Genomic DNA, 17,100 nt, shown 5'->3' with positions numbered 1-17,100 from the left:
ATTATCATAGTCATTATTACTTTGAAGTAAATCCTCGATTCAAAATTGATAAGTATTTGGAGATTAAATTATTTAGAAACAATACTCGATCAAAATTATCTTATGAGTGCAAAAGAGAAGTGAGTGTAAATACACATATTGATTCGACAAATAAGGGCATTGGACCAAATAAATATAAAACTTGCCCCAGTTCATTTGCATACAAAAATAACTTTTGTAGTAAATCAATTGATTGTGAAATTTGTCACAAATCATTCGGATACGCAAGTCACCTTAAATCTCACATAAATGCAGTACATGATCGTAGTAAACCCTACGAGTGTGAGATATGTCACAAATCATTTGGATATAAAAATGTCCTCAAATCTCACATAAATACAGTACACAATCGCGTCAAACCTTTCGAATGTGAGATATGTCACAAAGCGTTTGGATACAAGAGTGTCCTCAAAATTCACGTAAATAGAGTACATGATCTTAGCAAACCCTTTGAATGTGAGATTTGTCACAAATCATTTGGATATAAAAATGTCCTCAAATCTCACATAGATACAGTACATAATCGTGTCAAACCTTTCAAATGTGAGATATGTCACAAAGTGTTTGGATACAAGACTGGCCTCAAAACTCACGTAAATACAGTACATGATCTTAGCAAACCCTTCGAATGTGATATTTGTCACAAATCATTTGGACAACAAGGTAATCTCAAATCTCACATAAATTTAGTACATGATCGTAGCAAACCTTTCGAGTGTGATGTTTGTCACAAATCATTTGCACAGAAAAGGCATATCAATGTTCACATAAATGCAGTACATGATCGTAGCAAACTCTTTAAATGTGATACTTGTCACAAATCATTTGGGTACCAGCATATACTTAAAGATCACATAAAAGGAGTACATGATCGGAGAAAACCATTTCAGTGTGATATTTGCCACAGATCATTTGGACACAAACCACATCTCAAAATTCACATAAATACAGTACATGATCTTAGCAAACCGCTCAGGTGTGATATTTGTCACAAATCATTTGGACAAAAACATACCCTCAAGCGTCACGTAAAGGAAGTACATGAAAGTAAGAAACCTTTCGAATGTAAGATTTGCCAAAAATCATTTGCCCGCAAAAGTGACAAAAAACATTTAAATACTGTGCATGATCGTAGCAACCGAGTACATAATCGGAGTAAACCTTAGGAGCGCAAGATTTGCAATGTATTCCTTTAAGAAGATAATAAAATTAAAAGCCAATTGATGAGTTCTATTTTTTTTTATTCCTGTTGGTATATCGTTTGACATTATTTTCAGCCGAGCTCAATGTCAGATACCAAGCAGCCACGCAGATACGACCCAGATCGTCGTTCCTCAGTTCCTCGACGATCAAGAGACAGCACTCGATTGGCGGCCGGAAGCGCGTCAGCTCCATCAGAGCCTCGAGTATTCGTATTATCATTATTTATCATCATTACTTATCATTATTTTTGTTTTATTTTTCCTCCACTCGCTCGTCGTCGCGCCAAGCCTCATCGAGCACCGTCGACTTGAACAGTACTCCGTGCTTGGAGAATCTTTGTCTCTCCAATCGCTCGAAAGTGCCCGTGGCGTAATAAGCTAGTTTCAACCTTAAAAGAGTCCAATATTTATCCGTATCGAGTTCAAAGTCCTTCTCGAAGTGATCGCGAGATGGAAAATCGAATTTAGACATATCTGCACCATGATCGAAGAGCGGATCGACCAAATCCGACGAAAAGTTAGCCACGGCGCATTAAAGGGGTGTCCGTCCCCACTCATCTTTCGCGTCGATCTTCACCGTCGGCTGCGCGACGTCATCGACCATCGCAAAGAACATCCTGGCCAAGTCAGCTTTGACAATAGTATATTTCTCAAAGGGTTTTTAGCAAAACGAGGGATTATAGCACGAGCCGAAGGCGAGTGCTGTAACGAGTTTTGTTAAAAAACCATATCTGCACCAGTTTGAGATACTATTTTTTCCTACGAGAGCCTAAAATTAGCGGCAAAGTTGCGTATTTTAGGTTAGAGTGGGAAAAAATTGTTTTCTATTGCAGGTAACGTGCAGAGGAGTCTCGCCGTTGACATTGGCCAAATTAGGATCGCTCCGTTCGCCAGTAGCAATCGTATCGTCTTCTCGATAGCCGCCCGTCACGGCCAAATGCAGAGGCGGATCGATTATTTTCAATCGAAGCGGCTAATCGGGATTCTGGCCGAGTTCGAGAAATTTCTCGACGACACTGCAACGTCCGTGGCCGCAAACCAGGTGAAAATGCCCGAGGCCCGACTCCTCGTTGGTGTAGTTCACGTAGGATATTATGTCGTATATATTGAAAAAAGACTACGGGCGACCTCGTGTTTACGGTTGATCGCGCGATGCAGCGGTGTCGTGCGACGCGGCGACAGCTTGGCATCTTCACCGACGTCGGCCGACTCGTCCTTGTAGCCCAACGCGATCAGAAAGGCGACGAGCCAATCTGATTCGATGCCGTTGTCTTCGTCTTTCAGGGCCTCCGTTAAAAGCCAGTCGATCTCCTCGAGATGAAAGATGTCACGGTAGTTAAGTAGCGGACCCTTCCAATCTTCGATCGAAGCGTAAAATTGACGAAGCAATTCGCGTCTTTTATCTTCGATCTCTCGATCGACCTTTCCATTCATTCCTTTCAACTTATCAAGAGAGTTTTGATTGCGTTGAGGCATTGTTCTTGTACACACTCGCACTCACACATTCGATCAAAGTTGAAAATATATGCTTTTTACACGTGAATCACTTGCAACATTTGACTTTTTTCTCTTTGTTCACGCTACAACGATGTAAATGTGAGCTAATATTGCGTCCGTCGCGTTTGACAAAGTAACCCGCACGAACACGATGCACACTGCAGCGCGCGAGATGAAACAAGTCAACGCGAACTGTTACATCGACGTTGCTGTGCGCAGAGGCTTTTAATGAAGAATTCCGTGCACGAGCCACAGCAGAGGCGTAATTCAAACATCGGGGCCAATGAAATAGGCGCGCAAAAGTTAGTTTTTTTACGCGGGTTAAAATGTTTTTCGTTTTATGTATAGAAGAAAGGGCGCAAATACTCACTCTTGCCGCTGTGAACGTACTCGATGAAGCCCTTCTCGAGATCGGCCTGCGTGAAGGTTCGCACCTTGACGCCCTCGGCGTCGATTCGTTCGAGATGGCCGATGTCGCTGTCGTTGCCCAGCACCGCGTAGACCAGCGTCTCGGCCGACGTGTCGGCGTCGTGAGCCCAGACCAGGTCGCGGCTCAGCTTCTTTCGCGTACCCTATATACAACAACGAAGCGAGATGAGTTAAAAAAAATATTTTCATTATTATTCATTTGAGTACTATCGTTTTTTTTTTCATTCGTTATAATATCGTATGCATATAAGCGTTATCAAGTATATATGCGCGCATGGGCTAACGAGCCGGAAGAGGGATGATAAACAAGGTATAGAGTATAATACACGATGATTAATCGCATCGTCCTCGAGTGTCAATAATTGCTGACTGCGCGAACGTTACACCGATGATGCATGGGGGGGTGCTTAGTCAAATGCACATACACGTTACGCTTTCGTTCAAAGTCGTGGTTTGCTTTAAAAAGGAGACGACTTTTTCGACATTTTTTTCTCAAATGCACCGCACCACTCACCTGAGCCAATCTGAGCACCGCCGCGGGCGATATGTCCAGTCGCGGCGGATCGTTCACCGGTGTGACGTTCACGCTGAGGCTGAATCGCAGACTGTCCTGAAAGTAATTGGGCAGCTGGACCTTGGAGCCGCCCACGGCTGGTGCTGCTTGGAGGGCCAGTTTCAGCAGCATCGTGTCCTGCAGTGTCTCGCTGCCGTCGTGCACGTAGCTGACCTGGAAACACAGAAATGTAATAAAAATGAAAATGGAATATTGTAATGGAAAAAGGGAATATCAGATTGAATAAAAATGTGAGGTAAGATTCTCGATTGTACTACGTACGTTGTAAACTTTCGAAGCGACGCATTTTCTATCGAATTTATTTTTTTTTTTTTTTCATTTATTTAAATACGCATTCAGGCGTGTCAATCGAAAAAAGTATTTTATTATGTACACTACGTACGAGCTAGCGCAATATAATAGACGAGATACCGTCAAAGGCTTCGAAGGGAGGAATTTTCCTTACGTAGCCGAGGCCATATACTTTTTGTTCATTTTCAATACAAGGATTGCCGCATGGCTTCACATCGAAATTACGATAAGCCGTGACGCGCGCTCGAGTCGCGTCGTCGAGTCCCTTTCGGGCAAAAGTAATCGCTTCGATCCCAAATGAGTTTCGCGCAACGAGACACAGAGAGAGAGAGAGTGAGACAAACTATTTGCACCGGCCCTGTTCAATGGCAGAGCTCACTGCAGAAGTTGTGCTCAAATATTCGTCGAGAAAAATTTTGACGTTTCAACTTTTTTTTGTGCCCCGTTCGAAATAAAGCATCGGTATAGGGACACGCTCGTGTGGGGTCCAAATTCCGAGCTTATTCGGCCGCTTGAGATTTAACCGATAAAAGACGTGTTCAAACTTCGTTCAAAGATTTATGAGTGTTTGCACACACACACACACACATTTCTTTCATTTTATCGTACGCTTCGAAAATATACATTTAAAATTTATATGCTTTAACCGAGCACAAAATTACAACCGAGATCCGACTGCGTCAACAAGTATCTACTCTAAATTTCTGGATAGAAATTTTTCAGAGAATACATAATTTTTAAGCGTCAAACGTTATAAGGGACGTCTTTTATGAACTCATCCTCGACTTGGTAGTATATAGGCAGACGCTTTAAAAATATATGTATGTAAGTGTGTGGGTATGTGTGTCTCGTGGGTTTGGGCATATATAGTATATGCGCTCATAAAAAGTCCAAAAATAGAACTTAACGCGTATCTGGCTTTCGTTTTTCAACGCTTCGGCGCAACGTTACGATACGCGTATATAAAATTTTATATATCGCATACGGCTCGATGACTGACATTCGTGCCCCTCGAAATTGCGTCCAAGCTTGCATCGATTAATTCGACGACGACTTACCTTTTGCTGCAACACGTCGTGCAGAGTGAAGGGCGTCTTGGGCGCCAGATTGATCCGGTCGATTTGCAGACTGCCGTGGTTGGGTGGCGTCAGCAGGGCCAGAATCACGTGGGACTCGTTGAGGCCGTACTTGGCGATGTCCAGCACGACGGAGATGTGGCGCTCGTCGAGGGCGGCGCGTCTGCCCTCCGCGACGTTGATCGCTTGCACGGACAGGATTTCCAGGCTCAGCGGTAGATTGGTGTTGAGCTGACGACATGGACAAAATTTAAATTGCAATATTCACATATTGATCGAATAAAAAATGAATAAGACTCACCTTGTACTCCTCGGTGAAGTTAGACTTGATGCACAGGCTCTGATCGCAGGTGCACTTGAAGGACCTCACGCCCAACTGCGAGCACATGGCGTCCTTGACGCAGGGCTCGGCCTCGGCGCAGGGGAATCCCCAGACGCAGTTCACCACCACGCCCTGACTGACCTTCACGTGGGCCAAGCCCAGCTCCTTGCCCGCCAGCCACATGTTCCTCAGGCAGCCCTTGTAGCTCACGTCGCCGTTCCTCACCCCCTTGGCCAGGGCGTTGGCTCGTTTGCTCAGCTCCGTGCCCCCTACGTACAGAGTCTCGGCGAGGTCGAGATAACGATTGCCGCTGGCGATCGAGAGATTCTGGAAGCGGCCGTCGACCCCGATGCCGATGAGATTGGGCGCGAAGTCGAACTGAAGACGATGCCAGTGGCCGTCCGAGACGAGATAGGCGTGGGTGAGCTCCGTGGGACCGTTGCCCTTGTTCATGAGCAGGCGCACGTGACCCTGATAGAGCTCGATCGCGAGGAAGTCGGCGTAGGACGCGTGGCCGGCGTTGAACAGGAGCAGGCCGTCGGCCGAGGACGTCTTCAGCTCCAGTTCCCACCTATACACGACGTCGAGAAGTTGGCGATTTTATTTTATGAACAGTCCAACTTTGTGAAAATCGCTGATATCGAAGCTTTTGAGAAACTAAATACCGAAAGTTAAGCGGGCGAAAAGAATTACATCCGTTCGAAATTCCGAGCGCTATTGATTTACGGAAAAGTTTCGCTTGCTATAAAATAAAGTCTTGTAAAATAAAACTAGATAGAAAAATTCAAGAAATTTAAATGGAATGTTATTTACTTATACAAGTGCAATCGCAATATCAAAAGTATAATTTTTCTATTTTCCGAACGTATAAGGCATTAAAAAACCTTCTTGAAAGCACTCGACCCAGTAAGCTATTCAAAAAGCAAATGAAAAATGCCTTTTTTTTTTCATCTCGCAACGAGTGAACAATTTTTTACAATCGTTAAATCGGCTTAATTATTTCCAACAATTGCAGCAGCACACGTTCGCGAATTACTATACTGGTAAAGGCGCATTTCGAAAGTCCTTCGCGCGTGATCTTATTGAAAAGTTCAAAGAGCTGCCGCTGCCCCGCTGCTACTGCTGCTGCTCGCATTCCTGGGCCGATATATATTTCGCGATTGAAAACATCCGAGAATCTTCTCTCAGTCCGTGTTTGTCTTTTCGAGAGCTCGAACAAGTTTTCGATTGCGCTTTTCATCGATTTTTTTTTTCTTTCATTTCATGTGTGCGCTGTACGTACCTCGCACCCGAGCGGGGAATCGGCCTGGGCACGGCAGCGAAGGCCCCGTCGTCGACGAAGCTTATGTCGTCGCTGGGCCTGGCGTCGAATTCCGCGGAGCAGCCCCAGCTCACGGCCGTGGCCTCGGCGCCGTTGCGACGGTAGCGCGCCTGCTCCACCACTCGCAGGCCGTTGTACGATATGTCGGCCATGCAGCCGCGCATGTACTCCATGTGACCTGCGACGAGAAAAGTTTTTCAACGCGTTATTTTTTTATTATTATTCGTAAAGGCGTAAAGTGCAAAAAAAAAATTGACGAGTTTAGGCCGAGCGATGATCCAGGGGTAGGAAACAAAAGTAGTTTTTTAGATTTGATTTTTGACGACGAGCGCTGCTGCTGCTGCTGCTGCCCGTACATTACACGCACGCATGCAAATGCGCAGCTGCAGCAGCAGCAGCAGCGACTTTCGTTATTTTTATCCCTTTGTAACAGGCGTAAAAGCGTAAAATTCGAGCATAAAATTTTAGCCAGTGGCGTAAAATTGCACAGCAGCTTTATCGAGCATTACTGCTAGATCTATATAAAGCAGCGGTCGACGATGCCTAAATCGATGCTATACGGTATCGCTTCGATAGCTTTCATTCCGAGAATCGAAAAAGTATCGTTGATACGTAAATCATGCAACGTTTGCTAAATATTTGAAATAATTTTGTCATCTTTATTAATTTTTAATTATACAAATGGACTCCTTTAAGGTGTCATCGAGTTAAAAAAGTCCATAGTATATGGGTAGTAGGTTTTTTTGTACTAATCAAAGTAAGTTGCGAAAGTGAAAAGCTCGTAATTCCATACGATTATTTACTACTTACGATAAAACAATTACCACATATAGGAAAGACAATTGCTTTGTATTTGAACACTCTTAGTGACAAGTAACTTATGAGAGTCTCTTTTCCGCGACTCTCGCCATCTAGTGACCAAAAAACGAGCTTCAAACGTTAAGTCCAATAGTTAATAGTTAATAGTTAATTTTTGAATTTCTCATGATCAGTTCGAATTTTAATATTATAGTGCCCTCAATTTGAAATAATATTTCAAAGACTTGACTTTGATTAACAGATTTGGGTAAGATTGAGATACTTCGTGGCTTTCTATAGTCCATGTAAGCTTCAAATGGGATGAGACTTCGGTGGTATTTTCAAAGATTCGATTATATTTCCACAAAAAATTCTTTAAAGATCTTTTATTGATGAATTAAGGAGCTGTTTTTTTAGCTATTACGTATATTTATTAAACCGCAAACTAAATGATCTAGGAGTATTGAGCAAAAAATTTTGCAATTTGAAAAATAGTGACCATTTTAAATTCTAATGTACAAAAACTTGATACATATAGCTATACTCTTGTGTTTCAGTCTCGAAATTAGTTTTTCATGCTATTTTCGATGTTTTGACGCGTGCAACGTTTATTATAGGAAAAAAGCAAGAGTCGGCAAATCTTCAGCGGATGAATTTATTTCTACTGTATACTGTGTACGTAGCGAGTATGAATATGCAAATTGAAAATTTCACGGTCTACCGTTTGCATTAGAATTGCAAACCCATATGTACATTATAAACACACACGTATACGTATAGTAACTCTTGCCTTCTTCCTTTTATATCGCTGTCCACACACGTATATTATTGAAAATATTTTCGTTGCCTTTTACATATATCTAGTCTGCACATTTTCATTACATCGCATACGAATGTTTTTATACGGTGTATTAAATTTTCATAAATACAAGAGGGCGCGATTACTTTTGCATATTTAAAAAACGCAATTTCTTTCTATCTGTCGGTTAACAGCCTGGCCGTTGACTCATGGTTCGTGCCGAGTGCAAAGTAACCGTAAGAGCTATTTAGCCCTCTCATTGTCTTTAAACAGAAAATGATGCGATGACCTATTGCCACTCGACGATAATCAAGAGGTATCTTAATAAACACTTTACCCCACAGTCGACAATCTAAATCGTAATATTTTGCAATCAGGTAACAAAATTAACTCAGCGATATCAACAAACAAATTATCGGATTTGACATGATATTTTCAGTCGTATTATCAAATATAAATAGCTAGCTTCAATCACAGCGGATCTGTGCATGAAAGTAAAGTGTCAGTTTGACAGTGTTTTACAGTGACGCGCGTCGAACAAAAACTTATACCCTCGAGATGAGTAATTTCAAAGTTTACTCGCTCCTCGCGACGCTATTGATTATTCAATTGGTCGAAGTTCGAGGGAGAACGGCATCGACTTTGAGGAAAATCGAAGATGCGATTTCCTACACCAAAAAAGCTCCGAAAAGCTGCGCTTACGCGTCGTCGTGCGGTGTGTCGTTGGATCTGTCGGACATGAATCTCGGACCCATGCTCAACAAGCGTCTACTGAACAGCCCATACGTCGAGGAGCTGATACTGCGAAACAACGGCATCGAAAAATTGAGCCCCGGAGTCTTCGACGATCTGCCGAATCTCAAAGTTCTGGACTTGTCGCACAACAGATTGAGCGTGGAGGACATGCTGTCTTTTGGCAGCCACGATAATTTGGAGACGCTGATTTTCGATCACAACGTGCCTAGGATTGAATCATCCAATTCTACGCCTTCCTTCGATCTCCACGAGGATCTGGTGTATCTGAATTTGAAATATCTGTCTCTGCGTGGAATCAGGATGGATCTTTCGTTCGAACATTGGAGCAGAAGTTTTCCAGTGCTGGAGAAGCTCGATTTATCTGACAACAATTTGGAGCACGTTCAGCATACCAATTTTATGGAAAAAGTTCAACACTCGGTTAAGAATTTGATCTTGCAAAACACTAGTTTATCTCAAGTCAACATTACCGAACTGTACTACATCATAGATTTGGATTTGTCCGACAATTATTTCAGCGATGTAATTTACACCAAGCCGGAGACGAGGAAACTTGGATCTTATTTGAGATTGGGATCGATGTCCAGTCTTTTAAAATTGAATCTGTCAAACTGTCGCATTCGTAACATAGACAAAGAAGCGTTGAAAAACGTCTACTTCATAGTGGAATTGGATCTGTCGAAGAATCTGATCAGATCTTTGGACGACAGTTTAATCGTCAATCTGAAGAAGCTGTATCTGAGCAACAACCCGTCGTTGCGTCAATTCAATTTCATCCCTCAAGGTATCAACACGCTGGCGCTCGACAGCATGTCCAATCGAAAATTAGTGGACACTCTGGACTCTCTGGACTTCTCCTCGATGGATTTGAAGCTGCAAGTGCTCTCTCTGAGAAACAACAGCTTGACGAAGCTCCCGATGAAGTTCTTGAATCAATCGTCCTATCTGGAGGAGGTCGATCTGAGCGACAACAGACTGTCGACGTTCGAACATTGGAAGAATTCAAAACAGCTCAAAAAATTAAATGTTCGCAATAACCTTATCGAGAACTTCACGCATATACCTCTGGAATACGGTGCAGCGCTGGAGGAGTTATACCTAGGTGGCAATCCCGCGAAAGAGATCAAATTGCGAGTCTTGGAGAGCCTGCCCAAATACTGTACTCTGAACTGGGAGTAAAGGAACGTGAACTTTTTTTATGTATAATTATGTTCGTGAAAGCTCTGCGAGCTTTTTGTAAGAATTTATTTATTTTTTTAAATAAAAATAGTAAAGACGAGTTTGACTTATCATTTGCATGAATTTCACAGTTATTTTCAGGTACGGGACGAATATTAAATTTGATGAATCTTGGACAATGAGTCATTTGGTTATTCTCGGTCATCGCATCGTAAAATCGATCAACGCTTCGGATCGATAATTGACCAAGCTCAAATGTACATTATTATCGGATTAAACAGCGATAAACGTTAATTGAAAATAATAATACGCACAACGATAACACACCCCCTTAAAATTATTACACATTCACTTTCTGCAATATTTTTATTATCATTCTTCGCTTTATACTTTGTCGGCTCGTAGCTCTTTACGTCACACACACGCACACACACACACACACGAACGCGCGAGTATATAATATTACGCGAGCTCGAGCTCGTTAAAGCTCATTCGCAATTCCTCGTTTGTTTTACGAATGTAATTTCAGTTTGCGATCGTACGTATAGTCGAGCTATGTGCGCCGCACGCATTTGTCCATGAAATATACATTGTAGCGCATAGATGTACATGTAAAGTCTTCAACTTATACGCGCAATTTGTCTCGCGGCTATGTACGTGATGTAGCTACAGCGCGAATCCTTTTGTGCATGTGCGTCGCGTCAGATATACGTACGTAAATATAAATCCCCGAGAATGTCGAGTAGCAGCAGCAGCAGCAACGGCAGAGAGTATAAGATGAAAAGGAAACTTGAAATCGTATACTCGAGAGAGATGTTTCAATGGAGTTTCTTGGCGGAAAAGTGCAACACACGCATTCGCGTCTCGTCGTATTAAAACTTAGTATATCCGCCGCTGCCGTGTACTTTCGCCGTAGCGACGTCTTCGTGCCCGCGCGTAAATGTACTTTCATAATTGCGTTAAATAATTATATTAATTTAGAGGACCGCCGAGTCCTGATGAGTTTCTGTATATGGGTCAAAATAATACTTTTTTACAAAACCGTGCGCACGTATGTCACCGATCTTGACGCGCTTTTGGTATGTTATAGTACATGGTAAAAAGGTCCCAAAAAAAAATTTTTAGACCCCCTCCCCCCTCCTACCCCCCACTTCCGGTATAAACGTCCATTTTCGATCTATATTTTTTCTGAGGACATGAAGCAAGTAAAAAATCTGAAAAAATTCATAAAAATACTTTTCCACAATCCAAACAACCTTGAATTTTTTCAGATTTTTTGAGTGCTTCAGGCCTTCAGATAAAATCATTGAAAATTTCAAAAATCGAGATACGGCGGTATGAGCCGATGTAGTACTCGGAAATTTTTTCAGTTATTTTTCGCATTAAAAAACATAACCTCAATTTTTTTCAGATTTTTTCAGATTACCTAACGCACCTTTTGAAGCCAAAAACCGATTTTTTTGACGAAAATAATTTTTTTAGGACAGTACGGAGCCTCGAAAAATCTGAAAAAAATTTTTTCTTGTTTTTTTCATCAAAATACGTAATCTCAAATTTTTTCAGATTTTTTAATTGAAGGCGATAGCTTCTAGGGCCGAAAAATGCTATTTTTAACAAAAAATGGTTCCTAGAACCCGATGGTTCCGGTGAAAAAATTTGAAAATATTTTTTTTGAATTCCTTGTCAAATTTTAATAAATTTTGACCGTTTCAAAAGTTCGATTGAAGCTTCCTAGCTCATTTTAGAGCAGGACAAAGATTAGTGCAAAATATCTGAAGACGTTTCTGAAGACATTAAGGAATGATAAAACTCGTTTGATGCTCTAAAATGAGCTAGGAAGCTTCAATCGAACTTTTGAAACGGTCAAAATTTATTAAAATTTGACAAGGAATTCAAAAAAAATATTTTCAAATTTTTTCACCGGAACCATCGGGTTCTAGGAACCATTTTTTGTTAAAAATAGCATTTTTCGGCCCTAGAAGCTATCGCCTTCAATTAAAAAATCTGAAAAAATTTGAGATTACGTATTTTGATGAAAAAAACAAGAAAAAATTTTTTTCAGATTTTTCGAGGCTCCGTACTGTCCTAAAAAAATTATTTTCGTCAAAAAAATCGGTTTTTGGCTTCAAAAGGTGCGTTAGGTAATCTGAAAAAATCTGAAAAAAATTGAGGTTATGTTTTTTAATGCGAAAAATAACTGAAAAAATTTCCGAGTACTACATCGGCTCATACCGCCGTATCTCGATTTTTGAAATTTTCAATAATTTTTTCTGAAGGCCTGAAGCACTCAAAAAATCTGAAAAAATTCAAGGTTGTTTGGATTGTGGAAAAGTATTTTTATGAATTTTTTCAGATTTTTTACTTGCTTCATGTCCTCAGAAAAAATATAGATCGAAAATGGACGTTTATACCGGAAGTGGGGGGTAGGAGGGGGGAGGGGGTCTAAAATTTTGTTTTTGGGACCTTTTTACCATGTACTATAACATACCAAAAGCGCGTCAAGATCGGTGACATACGTGCGCACGGTTTTGTAAAAAAGTATTATTTTGACCCATATATATCTAGCTGCTGCGTCGTCTTTGCGGCAAACCGCTTGGCTACGTTAAGCCTGCGGTATTTTTCTTTCCTTCGTTTATTTATTCATTTTATTTCTTTTGTTTAGCTTTAAATCACGCCACGACGGCGCTTTAAGCTCGCCCCTTACACCGTTAATTTATGCGGGTCACCCAGTGGCATTAAGAGATGTACGCCACGTCGCTCGAACGAAAAAAAGTCTCGACTCACCGAAAAACAGGTCCTTAACGACCTGCAGCCCTTGGCCGCCGATGTACACGCCGAAGTTGATGTTGAGCTCGAAGAACTTGCCGGGCAGCACGGCCCCGACGCTGTGTATCCGGTCGATCGTGAGGGTGATGTTGGCGTCGCGCCTCGTGATGTTGACCTCGTGCCAGCCGAGATCGTTGAGCACCAGCTCGCGATTGCTGGCCAGCTCCTTCTCGCCGGCGCCGAGATTTATGTTGACCTGTTGGCGATACGGTAAAGATGAAAAATAGGGGGGGAAAAAAAAATGTTAACTGTGGATTTTTGACAACGCGCGGAATCGATAACGCGTATCGAAGAGAGATGGAGTGTTCGGCACGGCATACAGCACGAGTGCGAGTAACGGATGAAATATGAAAAATAAAAGAGCGCGCGCGCACACTGGACACGCGGGGCTAGCTTATTGAATTCTAATGCCCGATTCAATTTGGCATGGCTGAACAATCGTATCCCGAGTGGGTGCGCGCGTGTGTGGGTTGGACGCGAATTGACCCGCGAGCTTTTATTCAAGCTCCAATGCTTATACGTATGGGCAATTGTTTCGGATGAAAAATAAAAAAAATGTTGGATTCTACTCGGCCAATCTGCCCTTCGATGAAAAGCTTACTTCTTTTGTATTTATTCGTATACGCCAATTATTTAAAAGCACACAAACAGTAGAGCACGGTATCTATCTTTGGGGAGGCAGGCCTCTTTCCAATATTTTTTTTCCTTTTTTTTTTTTACATTTCCAACTTCGAAGCCAACTGCGTGCGTGCATTAAGGTATTGAAGTTTCAGAAGAAAAAAATGTTACGCCACTATGTGAAGGGTTTCATTTACAGATATCCCTACATCTATCCTGCCCTTGCAAACAAATACTTATCGCGCGTATTTTTACAAACTGATAAATTGATATTTTACCTGCTTTCAGTATTACACGAGTTCCCATATGACGGGAGCTTTTCACATTCCGGGTAAAAGAAATCTGGTTCAGCGAGAAAGCCAGAAGAGCATTGTTGAGATAGGGGATGAATAGAATAAAACGAAAACGAAACAAAGCAAAACATATTGAGCGACGTAAAGGTCGATCGAAAGCCGTATTAGAAATTCGCTCATACATATAAAGCCGCAGTCAAAACGAAATTGGGTTATACTATCGTAGTTAACTATTGTTACGTGGGTCGCCTGTCTACCAGCAAAACACGCACACGCGCACACAAGATACATAATCCGGTGTTTGTGCAATGGCAGCAGCTCGTCCGTTAACAGCATTGCATACACACGCATGCACGGAGTATGTGTACCAATACAGCGTACAAACAGACAAGCTCAGACACTGATTGGATCTGTCTCTCTCTCGTCGGGGCTTATAATTGCGAGATTGCCGAGGATCTTGTTATTATATGTACATGGATCCCCGTGTGACGATCAGATTTCCAAAGTTAAGCTTACGACGTGTTATATAAGCGATGATTATCGGCAAACCGGCATCGGTAGTATATGGCTTGGTTGTATACATTTTTGTTTCTTTTTTGTTGGCAGTGCATCAATGCATTCGGTTCGATTCGAGTATATTATCGGATGAATTTTTTTTTTTTTTTTAATTATTCAAATATCGAACTTTTTTCATTGATTGAAAGTGCCCGCGGTGGTGGAGTGGTTAAGTATTTTTAATAAAATATGATATGATCTCTTTACTTTTGTATTTATGAAACACAATGAAAAGAAAAATAAACTAAACTGATGCACAGGGCGTGTAATGTAAGTCGACGTTTGCAAGTCGATCTCGGTCTGTCTTTCCGAAGATCTACTTCGCATCTCCTTTGAAATGGGGTTTTTTTTCATTCCTCATTTTCGTTCGAAATGGAATATCGCTGAAAAAATAGATGAAAAAGATTCGCGTTTATTAGAAACACGTCTAACGCATTTTAAAGAGAGAAAAAAGTGAAGAGACGAGGAAAAACTTCAATATACTGTCAGTTATATCAGCTCAGCGAAAACTTGCATAAAAGCGGAAAGAATCTAAAGCTAATTGCAAAAAGTACGCCTGTGGATAGATTATAATTTTTCCAGTATTTTTTTTTCTTTTAATTTTACTTTTTGCTTCGCTTTGCATGTATATAATACGAAGCTAAGCCAAGATTCTTGCCAACGGAAAGAGAGAAAAAACTTTTCTACATAGCGATGAATCGAATCGACTTTGCGGCCGACTCCTATATATTTTTTAACTAAAAAATAACGCGCGACGTGAGCGCGTAAACGTTTGGAAAAACGAGACTTTCCCGAAACAATTGCCCAGGCTTACGTACGTGTGGAGCGATGAAAATAAATTATTTTTTTTACCTTCTTTGCTACTGCTTTGGTACTGTTATGTATGTTTAGATTTATATAATGCGGGGAAAAATGTGCGGCACTAATGAATCTCCATCGAGCGGCACAAGGAGTTTTTATTCATGAAAAGTAAAGTATTTATACGGAGGCTTTCAATTTGAAATGGATTTTAATTATTTGAAAGAACGATTATTATGATTCCGAGCGGAGCAAACGTATAAAAGGTAAACACTATATAAGGGAGAGAGGAGAGTACGAGGTACATAAATGAGATCATTAAATTCATCATGAAGCAATTTACTATTCCTCCAGCAGATGATGGATTTACGAGGGTAATTTTTGCGCAAAAAATGATGTTTCTTGTCGCTCGTACAATTCAAAATGATTTACAAAAGAGTTTGAGGATAAATATGAAAGCTGTACTTAAGTTTTTTTCATGTCTGAATTGGATCAATTTAGGAGTTTCTACGAATTGCGTTGGGAATTTTTTATACAAAGATAGTAATCACTCTATAACGGTGTCAACGTGTATTAAAAAAACCCCAAATAATCGCATAATTGGAAAGCTTTTGACACATTTTAATTGTGGTCGAAGTGTTACGGCTGGAGAGCCAATTTATAATGAATAATATATATTGATTTTATTCTGGCTGGTGACAACGAGGGAAGTATATATGATGTGATTGATTTGTGTGGAGTGGTGTAGTCGTTATTATTTGTTATAATAAATTACAATGCAATTTCATTCATCCATTCAGATACAAAAGTTTAACTTACACCTAGGCTTACTCAACTAATTAAAAATAATATTCATAAGCCTGGTGGGCGATTCTCGGTGTAGATCGTGGCTCACTCTGCAACTGGTTGGCTGGCGTTCCTGGTCGGCTGCACTGCACTAACTGCACTAGTCTCGATTACAAATTACACTCCGCATTGGACTCGCGGCACAATTTAATACAAGTCTGAATGATATAATATCGCGGTACAAAGTGACGTGAGCTCTGCCCACCGAATAAGTTGATAGTCGAATCGCCCAGAGGCCTCCGTGGGTCCTCAATATATACTGCTAAATTTCGCATGCAAAATTAAGAGAAAGTACCTGTCAGCACCTGCTCATCCGTGAGAACCTGACGACAGCTTTTTGCTAATTTTTACGAGTTCATTGATCTTCCTGCTAATCTGACATCGCCTCACATTTAATCAATGCTTGATATGGCGTGTCTATTTCACACCTTTGTAAGAGGTGTAAATTTCGATGTTCTTTTCATAGAACTCGATGTTTTTACCAATTTTATAGCTTTGTTTTCTACTTAGCTTGATGTCGTCAGATCCCGTAGATCGAGGCTGGCGCGTCTGTTCGTAGAGTGAAATTTCATGTTTATCGTTATTTGAATATACATTATTTTTACGAATATTATAATTGTTTATAATAAAATAAGGGTGACGTGACAGAAGCAACATTTAACACAGTTATGAAAAATTTTAATTACTTTTTTAATTGTCATTCGTTAAATATTCATGGTGCCAGATATAATTTTCAGTGTATTCACTCGACAATAAATTGACGCACACGAAAATTCGATGCTTTGATCCTTTTTTATACAGGTATATATACTCCATTTGTTTTGATAAATATACACACACGATCAATGGCTTCGTAAAAAATATCACTAGTTTGCGTGTAC

General features: G+C 40.9%; 1 protein-coding gene across 1 annotated transcript in view; it reads right to left on the bottom strand.

Annotated features, from left to right (window-relative positions):
- LOC106656461 (chondroitin sulfate proteoglycan 4) overlaps nucleotides 1-17,100 on the bottom strand; it is a 44,724-nt gene that overhangs the window by 8,099 nt on the left and 19,525 nt on the right. Inside the window, exons 4-9 of the mRNA XM_014377459.2 lie at nucleotides 13,068-13,305; nucleotides 6,713-6,929; nucleotides 5,410-6,001; nucleotides 5,091-5,339; nucleotides 3,682-3,894; nucleotides 3,109-3,310 (exon numbers count right to left, since the gene is read on the bottom strand). Coding sequence (XP_014232945.1) covers nucleotides 3,109-3,310; nucleotides 3,682-3,894; nucleotides 5,091-5,339; nucleotides 5,410-6,001; nucleotides 6,713-6,929; nucleotides 13,068-13,305 — 1,711 coding nt within the window. The remainder of the gene's footprint in view (nucleotides 1-3,108; nucleotides 3,311-3,681; nucleotides 3,895-5,090; nucleotides 5,340-5,409; nucleotides 6,002-6,712; nucleotides 6,930-13,067; nucleotides 13,306-17,100) is intronic.

Source organism: Trichogramma pretiosum, unplaced genomic scaffold (genome assembly GCF_000599845.2).
Source record: "Trichogramma pretiosum strain Unisexual culture from Peru unplaced genomic scaffold, Tpre_2.0 scaffold20, whole genome shotgun sequence".
NCBI lineage: Eukaryota > Metazoa > Arthropoda > Insecta > Hymenoptera > Trichogrammatidae > Trichogramma > Trichogramma pretiosum.
The sequence above is the reverse complement of the archived record's forward strand: the minus strand, read 5'-3'. Positions and strand labels throughout refer to the sequence as shown.